The following is a 9,553-nucleotide window of genomic DNA, read 5'->3' as shown; positions in this document are numbered from 1 at the left end:
CTGTCTGTCTGTCTGTCTGTCCGTCCGTCTGTCTGTCCGTCCGTCCGTCCGTCCGTCTGTCTGTCTGTCTGTCCCAAATTTCTTCATCGTGATCAATAAAGTGGAATTTCTTTCTTTCTTTCTTTCTTTCTTTCTTTCTTTCTTTCTTTCTTTCCTTCTTTCTATATCTATATTAATCATTTCTCTTATTTTGTGTGTTTCAGCCAGCCATCAAGTTCCTGCGCAGTGACTTGAAGGAGATAGTGGAGACTGTGGACGGTGCTCTCGTCTTCTCTCTCCTCAAGATGCTGGAATGTTTCTTTGAGCCCTTCATGCCAAAGGAGGTACAGTGATCCAAACTCCTACTCGTGTGCGCTTGTGTGTTGATAACATGCTTTGTTTGATGTGACCCGCCATTTATAGTGTTTGTTGTGCTGTCTAACTGTAGTTGCAGTAGTGCTGGGGTTAAGGAATTGTTTGTGTTGGAATTATTGTCGTTGTGAGAAGGAGTAGTGCTATCGTGGATCTTTTCTAAAAGTCAGGTGGATTAAGGGGAAAAAAGGGGGGTGGGGCGGGGGGGGGAAAGGATTGTTGGTGCTGTATTCTTTAAAAGTTTTAAGGAAAAGGACATTTCATGGAATGTAGTCTTTAATCTTTAGCTTGGAATTGATGTGTTAATTGGGGAATGTTTTCGGATTGTTTGCTCAATCCAAAAATCATAAATAAAAAAGACTCTGTTGTATGTCACTTTTCATTATGGCATATGGTGGAATCTTACATTTACCAGTCAGTATGTAGTCTAGTATGCTCAGGAAATCTTTCTTTAATTTGAGAGGTTTCCATCGTCAATTAAATGTCCCAATAATGTGAAGGTTATTGGTTTCTTTTTCCTTTATGTCGTGAACAGTTGAATACATTTTCTTTTGTCTGCATTGACTATAGTAAGCATTTCTTGTGAGTTGTGTTCCTCATCTTTGTTGTCTTTGTAAGGACAAGACAGACATTTTTTCTTTGAACTTTCATGTCATGGATTTGACCTCTTTTTCAACTGGATTATAAGTGACAAAAGGTTTAAAGTGTTTAGATGAAATAAAGCTTGAAAATAGTTTGCAGCATGAAAATATAACTCTGAAGTCATGCAATGACAAAATCTTCTTTCCAATAAACAACCCTTCCAGACTTCCACTTAGAAGAATAAGAAAATTCACACACTGATCAAGACGTCTGATTGTTTAATGTTTTTATAGGATATCTTGGTTCAGCTCAACTGCTAAAAGGGTTATAATTGGCCTGAACAGGCTAAGGGTCTTCAAGTTTCCTCATGATGGTGGGAAATTATCTCTTGATGACATGTTTAGTACAAGTGTTTACACCAAGAAAAACATACTAGTGTTTTTAAAAAAATCAATTTTCTCAAAAAGTTCAATTTTTGAGAGGTATATCAGGTATTCTTGATGTTTAGCTCTTCTGTCTGCTCTTATTCTTTCCTTTCAGGCTTTTCATACCTTCATGCTTTTCCTTTTAGTCGATCATTCTTTGAATGCGTTGTTGTAAGTCTTGATTGAATGTCATCTGCAGTCATAGATTTAATAGATGTGTCTTCCACACCTGCATCACGGTAATGAATGTTAGTTTTGGAAAGATATATTGAAGTATTATTTGTAGCTCTGTAGCTGTAGTTTTGGTCTGTGGTTATAAATGATTTTGCACTGTTTTCTTTTGCTGAATTGTGTTTTAGAACTGCACCCATGACATACTTTTTTCTTTCTTTTTTTGTGTACCTGTTCCAAGTAAAACAAAAGATAGTATGCTACAAGTTGATTTACTGTCTAAAACTGTGATCTCAACAATCAGCAAACACTCTCTCAAAATGATGTTCTCTCAGAACAGTCTTTACTCCTTCTCTTTGAAAGATGCTTCACTCTAAAAAAGCACGATACAATGGCCTTGTCGAGTTAGTGGCAAATGATTTATCAGACATGCAGTCGTGATATGGAATTTTCCAGCGGTACAATGAGGACATTTTTGCTTATCTCAAATGGAGGATGACCCATCTTGTAGTGTATTATCTTCAATAAAACTGAATTGTATGAAGTCTAAGTATCAGTAGTATATTCTCAAGGAAGGCCAATTATTGTACATGGCTAAAACACCAAAATTCGACGATTATTTTGGCCTTTTATTCGATTGTTTTTTCATCATATGTTGTAGATTAGCTCTAATACTGTGTGCACTCATTGTTTTCCTTTTTTGCGTGCTGTGTGCTGCTGATGCATTTGACTGCTCACCACCAACTCATTGCTTGCTGTTGTGGCATGAATATGTCTGAACTCCCCTTTTATTGTGCCGTGTCATTGTAGAACCCTCTCGGCCATCGTAAAACGGTAAGCTGTGTTTGAAGCGTGTGAATGTTATTCATGTTTATGATTATATTGCCTGTCCTACATAACTTGTTACTGTTTGAATTGTCTAGCTGGTCAGACAAGAGCTCTGTCAAAAATATGTTGTATGTACCTGTTGAAAAAAAGGAAAAAAAAGATTTGATTTTTCCACAAAGATACATGCGAGTTACAATTCATGCATCCTGTAAATCAAAAAATTGGGCAATATGCCATGTCATATGATACCTATTTTCTCATCGCTCCTTTTAGATCTACTACCAATTGGTCGCTTTTAAAGACAAACGGACTAACCCAGATTTTAGGGTTTTCCTGAAATCTTGACCTACACCAAAAGTGGGCATTGACCTACTTATAGGAGAAGTTTGGTTTCATTGGTGTGTATATAATTTGTTTAGTTATAGAGAAATTTCCCCTTCCTTTTTAAGGAGACTGAATAAGGATCCAAGAACTTTAACTTCGATTTTCTCAAAACAACATTCATCGGGATAGCCCCTTTGTGCTTGAAAGCGACCAATTTTACAGTGACACAGGGTACACACGAATACCTTTTCTCTTCTATGTTATTGAACTATGATCAAAGTGACGACTGTGCTTGTTAGGCAGACATGAGCACATGTAATGAAAAAAATGTTATTCTTAACCTATTTTGAATGGAGGTTTGAAAGAATCCCCACTCTGGTCACACCTCTTACTTGTCTTTCTCTTTCTTTAAAAGTCATATTATAGCTCCTTATTTTTAATTCAAAACTCATTTCCCTCAATCTTATACTTTCAAGGAGGAACAGTTGTTGTACCTGGAGGAAACATCTGAGTAAGGCTTTCTGTTGCCGTCACTTCAATATCACAAACAAGTCAATTATTGTTATGCTTTCACAGTTTCAGTTAAAATTGATGAGTACTTCTTTAAGTTTTGGGAATTATTTTCATGACCTCGTCCTCTCATTGAACTACAGTTTGATACCCTTTTGTTTTGTATTTTTAGTTTGAGCTTTTTGTCTATCGAATCTAATTCAGACGCTGAATCACCTGTGATGTGTACCATTTCTCTGTCACTTCTCCTTTCAAGTGTAGGCTTGTTTATAGTAGAGACCTGAAAATCTGGTTTTTATTTATATGATTTGATTAATTGATTGCTATCGATTCCACTGAAGGAGATGTTCACAACATTTGAGGTGTGTGTTAATTCTTTGAATGGTTATATTACACATTGTATAGTTTCAGTAAGTTTGTCAGTTTTGTTTGCTGACTTTTGTGTTAAGAATTTCTTTCGCTAGGTATTTCTTTTTCTCACCTATAGAAACTCTATGATTTATTGTTTTCATAAGGATATAGTGAGGTTTTCAGTTGTGATCAAAATTTGTCACTTCAGACTGTCTCTGATTCTTGTTGCATTTTTCTGTATGTAGTGAACTGGTCTAGTTATTCAATTGTACCTTTATGTTTTGCTAAAATATTGGGTGGGGGGGGGGGGTCTTACTCCTCTTATGGATGAAGAGAGTCATTTTTGACCTCTAATCAAACTAGAACTTTTATTCAGTATTGCACTGTCTACCTTAAAATAGAAAGGCAACATTTGTAACCTTTTAATGACTGAAAATTGTTTCATAAAATCAAATCTAAAATACATAAATAGATGGTGCTTTTTTTTAATACCCAGTGCCCACTACCCCCCCCCCCCTCAGGGGAAAAAAGATGTTGGTTTGTGTATTGCCCTATTTATTTGTTTATTTTTGGATACCCCAGGTCTCCTAAAAAATTGAAAGTGAATTTTAAGGGTTCAGCGTTTTTATACTGTATAATCATGTGTAACTGACACTTACTTTGATTGGTTGTCCAGGGTGAGCAACCCATCCCAGAAGACCGCCTGAAGCGCGTGGAGGAACTGATTGAGCCATGGTTCATCTTCTCCCTCATCTGGTCAGTGGGAGCCACTTGCGACAACGACAGTCGTACCAAGTTCTCTGAGTGGATGAGGACCAAGATCAAGGAGGCAAATGTGAGTGTCATTTCAAAAGTCCCTCAAATTCCTTATAACTGTGTTAAATCACGATTATTTTTACTGTCTCAGCCCCTACAGCTGTATAGAAAGCAGCTTATTTCTCACAAGGGTATCTCAGTGTACTGTCAGAACGTACAAGTCTTTGTATCTTTTTGTGATTTCTTTTAATTCCCTACTGTCTTAAAGAGGAGATACCACTGTCAGGAGTTTGAATATTCATGAGATCTCACTATGCTTCCAGCAACTCCCCTGTCTGCCTTCCCTTCCACCTCCCCTCCTACAATGTTGAGCTAGTGATACAATCATTAGGGTTACCATTAAGACTTTCATCAAGGAGTGAAAATGTCGTCTTCACCTTCTCTTCCTCCTTGATTTTTAGTGTGACTTTGTGTCTTATATTCTATTTGCCTTTCTCTCTCTCTCTCTCTCTCTCTCTCTCTCTCTCTCTCTCTCTCTGTCTTTTTCTCTCTGTCTCTCTCTCCCCTCTTTGTCTCTTTCTCACTCTTTATGCTCTGCTGACACATGAACACACCAATATAAAAATGTTCCCATTTTCTATAGGAATAGATAAAGACCAGGCATATACTTGAATATTCATTTTACAAATTTTTATATCTCGAATATGATTAGAATGGGTGTCTCTTGAATTGCTAATAATGGTTTATATACTGAACTCTGTCTGCAGATTTCCCTCCCTTTCCCCGAGAGTGGCCAGGTGTATGACTACATGCTCGATGACGGTGGCATCTGCAGCCCCGAGCCAACCAACTTGGAGGAAGATGAGGATGAGGTCGACAAGGTAAACAAAATGTGGAAGAAAAATTTCATCTTTACTTTTCATATTTCTTGTTTCATCATTCTTGTGTAAGATATTGTGCAACATTGCTGGTAAGGAATAAGAAAAAAAGTCTTTTTGAATGGTTTTCCGCTCTGGTTAAAGATGGAGATTCTGATAATTCTGTTTGTGGAATGCATGCATTCGGCTTAGCTGTTTTAAATATATGACTATAACTGTTGGCATGTACCCATTCCCTGTCACAGAAGCCTAGAGCTTTGTTGGTCTCTGATGGATTGATATCGGGAAAAAAGAATGAATAACATTTTTGATCAGATTTTTAAAATGTTTGTTTGTTATCAATTCTTTTTCAAAGTAGTATTTTGGTTCTTTGACAAATGAGACTGTTAGTTATTAGTATGTCTTCTTTTTTAAGATTATATTCCTGAGATCATTAATTTGAGTTCAGATGAGATGCTTACCCCAATCCTGTCCATGAAAGGAACCAACGCTTTCTATTCAGAAGGGTGATGATCTATTGCTTTGAACTTCATTCAGATATCAGTACAATTTACCACGCTTTGTTAACCCTTTCCTTCTGCTGCTGTTGGCAACTTCACAGAAGATACAGTGGAGAAACTGGATGACGGGCATGCAGGAAGTACAGATCTCTCCGGAGACGAAATACTCTGACATCATTGTGCCCACCATTGACACCATCAGAAGTGCAAAGATCCTGGAGATGCTCGCATCAAACAAGAAGACAGTCAGTTTTGGTTTCCTTTTTTTAGATTAAAATTACTGGATACATTTTCTTTTTCTTCTTCTTTTTCCCCCTTTTTTTCCTTTTTTTTGAGAGCAGCAGCAAGACTATATTTGATTTACCCCTTTGAAAGCATCAGTAAAAAGAATGTTATATACATATATATAATAGTATTGCCAGTGGCATTAGTAGTAATGAGTGTAAGATATTTTTTTGTAGTCTCATCTGTTTGACAAAAAGTAATCTATATACATTGATAGCATTCTGTCTAGCCAGGTCAAGTTATAGTTTTTATAATGATAACATTTTATTTGCATAAAATTGTGTAACACATATTTATGCAGTGATTTTATTTACCACCAAGTGAAAAAGTAATAAGAGTCTAACTGTTGTTTATGCCAGGTTTTGTCCGTTGGTCCTACTGGTACTGGCAAGACACTGACCATCGCTGATAAGCTGTCCAGAGGAATGGGCAAAGAATATGTCCCTGAGTTTATCGTCTTCTCGGCCAAGACCAGTGCCAACCAAACCCAGGATCTTATTGATGGAAAGCTGGACAAGAGGTTTGCTTACTTATAAATCAAAAGGAAAAAGTGCCATGATGTTCAGAATTATATTTTTTCTCTATTGAAGTCTTATTTTATTTTCAAAACTTCTATCTCAGCTTTCAATCAGCTTTGAAAGTTAAATTTGTTTGTGTGGTTATAATGGTTTCAAGATATGGAAGAAGTATAATAATGAGGGAAGTTTTTGCGAGCCTGTAAAAACCTGTAGAGCCGAAGATTTTTGCAGTATCTATTATGTGGAAATAGGTGAATGATTCGAAATCATCTTCTGAGAAGGATGTTTGTTTGTATAATATGGTCTCCCCCCTCCTCTTTTCTCTTTTCACCCTTATTCTAACCATTCCTCCACCTCCCCTCTCCCCTCTCCCCTACAGCTTGACTTTCCTCTCAACTTTTCTTGGGATTGAATGAGTAAATTGTAACCCCAGTTAATCTATACCTCTTTTACCAACAGACGTAAGGGTGTGTTTGGCCCTCCTCTGGGAAAATATCTCATCTTCTTCATTGATGACCTGAACATGCCAGCTCTGGAGGTGTATGGAGCCCAGCCCCCCATTGAGCTCATTCGGCAATACATGGACTTCAAGGGCTGGTATGACCGCAAAGCCATTGGTGAGTTGGGATTTTTGTTGAAAAGGTATCCATGTGAAAGTTACTTTGATCTTTGATGTATTCTATCTCTCCTCTCTGGGGGCTCTCATGGTTTAGAGGTTACGGTGTTCGATTCTCATTTAATAGGTTCCAGGTTCGAAATCTCACTGGGACAGAAAATGTTCCTCTAAAATTTTCTCCTTTCACCTCCTTTCCTGCTCTCTGATTATTTTCTGTCATCTGTCTTTGTCTCCTAATTTATGCCCCCCTCCCCCCTTTTTGCCCCCTCCTTTGGGCTCCTGACTCTTTCTGCAGCCTTTCTAATGCTACTCTATGACGCCTTCTTACTGCTGTCTTTCAACCACACCCCTGATCTTAGGATAAGTAAGATCTAACACGTAGCCTTCTCAGATAAGGGCGAAAAATCTCGGAGGTCCCTTATGCAAATCACGCACGTTAAAGATACCGTGGTGGTCCAAAATCTATAAGATTAGGCTTTAGCCGGCACCCATGCAAAATTCAAAATTAATCCATACTTAACTGAAAATGTTTAATGGATCGGGCTCGTTCATATCACCTTATGCAGTTGCGAGCACTGTAAACAACTTACTAAAACAAATATCTTTCCACTCTGAAGTTAAATACAGTATCTGAGCTCTTGTCCACGTGTATTGGCAGAATATTATGTGACTCACAACTGTTTATGCGGGAGTTACTGCAACAATAAGTGTTTTCTAAGGGGTTATGGTGGTAAATACAAACACACACACACACACACGCATACCTATCCTGTCTAACTCTCCAACCTCTCCCCTCTTTCTCTCTCTCTCTCTCTCTTTCTCTCTCTCTCTCTCTCTCTCTCTCTCTCTCTCTCTCTCTCTCTCTCTCTCTCTCTCTTTCTCTCTCTCTTTCTCCCCTTCTTTATCTTGTTGTCTGTATCTCTGCCCTTCTCTTTTTCTGTCTTTCTATGTCTTTCTCCGTCTCTGTGTCTGTCTTTCTCTCTCTCTCTCTCTCTCTCTTTCTCTCTGTGTAAAGATTTCATAAGTCTAATGTAAGATAAAAAACTAATGTATAGAACTGCAAAATTTGTAACTGACATGTTCTATCTACTACTTGAACCAAGTGTTAAAAAGGTTTTCTCTGAACTATTTCCATTTCCTTTTTCCAGGAGAGTTCCGGAACCTGGTGGATGTGAACTTTGTGTGTGCCATGGGTCCCCCAGGTGGAGGTCGTAATCCTGTGACCGCTCGTCTGCTCCGACACTTTAACTTCGTGGCCTTCACAGAGATGGAAGACACGAGCAAACATCGTATCTTCTCCAACATTCTTCACTCCTGGCTCAGTGAGTTTGTCTTATTTTCATAAAATATACAATACTTTATCCTTTTTTTTTTCAGCCTTATGCTATATCTCAGAAGTTGTTGATATTGTCATGGAAATACAAATACTTCTTCTTCATTTTTCTGGTCATTGTTGTTGTTGCTGTTGTTTGCAATTATTGATGTTAATGTTACTGACTTAATTTTTTATCTCAGAGCTAAGACCATGAAGTAAAAATTGAAGGTTCTTTTCCCTTACTGTTGTTGCAGTGTAGAGAGGGAGTAGTTAGAATGCACCATTTGAAGATCCTACTTCTTTTCTTTCTATTCTTTTGGTTCTGTCTTGTTGTCATACTTTTTCCATGTTTTAAATAACCATTAGGCCTACTGTGTTGATGTGCTTCTTGTTATTCAAACAAACAAACTTTGTAGAAAGAGTTGATCTGAACAGTTCCTGTTCCTGTTGTCTTGGGTTCAGAGCAAATTTCGTTGATGTCCAAATACTGTGAACAGATGGTCACCATCAGCATGTACAACACCGTCCAGACCGACCATTATTGTGTTGATGTACTTTTCGTTATTCAGAAAAACAAATACATTTTTTAGAAAGAGTTGATTTAAGCATTGTCTATTCTTGTCGTGCGGCTAGTTGGTGGGTGCAGTGGTGAGCTTCGCTCCTTATTTCCTATCAAACATCTCTAGTCCTTATGTCTCCTCTTTCTGTTTTGTGTATATTAGTCTCTTACAGTACCTCTCATTTCGCCTGCAAGTGCCGTAAAACTCTTACTAAAGTTAAGGTAAACTAAACTATTCTCATCACCTTGTATTCAGAGCAAATTCCGTCTGTGAATGAGCACTGTGACCAGATGGTGACCACCTGCATCAGCATGTACAACACCATCCAGACCCAGCTGCTACCCACTCCAGCCAAGTCACACTACACCTTCAACCTGAGAGATCTTTCCAAGGTGTTCCAGGGGATGCTCATGTGTACCCCTGACTCTATCAAGGTAGCTATTGGATTTTCTTCTACAACTGTCAGACTTCCTTTCATGTGGTTTGTGGTAGTTCTGATGTGATAAATAATAATAGATAATAGATAATAGATAGCATTTGTATAGCGCACATCCCCACTCAACAGCAGGCTCTATGCGCTTTA

General features: G+C 38.0%; 1 protein-coding gene across 1 annotated transcript in view; it reads left to right on the top strand.

The window, feature by feature from the left end:
• LOC101858600 (dynein heavy chain 1, axonemal) overlaps positions 1-9,553 on the top strand; it is a gene marked incomplete in the record, with an annotated part of 80,580 nt that overhangs the window by 41,336 nt on the left and 29,691 nt on the right. The window contains 9 exon segments of the mRNA XM_013089655.2: positions 204-323; positions 2,340-2,363; positions 4,219-4,377; positions 5,066-5,179; positions 5,778-5,921; positions 6,321-6,481; positions 6,939-7,096; positions 8,244-8,417; positions 9,226-9,404. Coding sequence (XP_012945109.1) covers positions 204-323; positions 2,340-2,363; positions 4,219-4,377; positions 5,066-5,179; positions 5,778-5,921; positions 6,321-6,481; positions 6,939-7,096; positions 8,244-8,417; positions 9,226-9,404 — 1,233 coding nt within the window.

Source organism: Aplysia californica, unplaced genomic scaffold (assembly GCF_000002075.1).
Source record: "Aplysia californica isolate F4 #8 unplaced genomic scaffold, AplCal3.0 scaffold00026, whole genome shotgun sequence".
Lineage (NCBI taxonomy): Eukaryota > Metazoa > Mollusca > Gastropoda > Aplysiida > Aplysiidae > Aplysia > Aplysia californica.
This window is presented reverse-complemented; position numbering and strand designations above follow the sequence as displayed.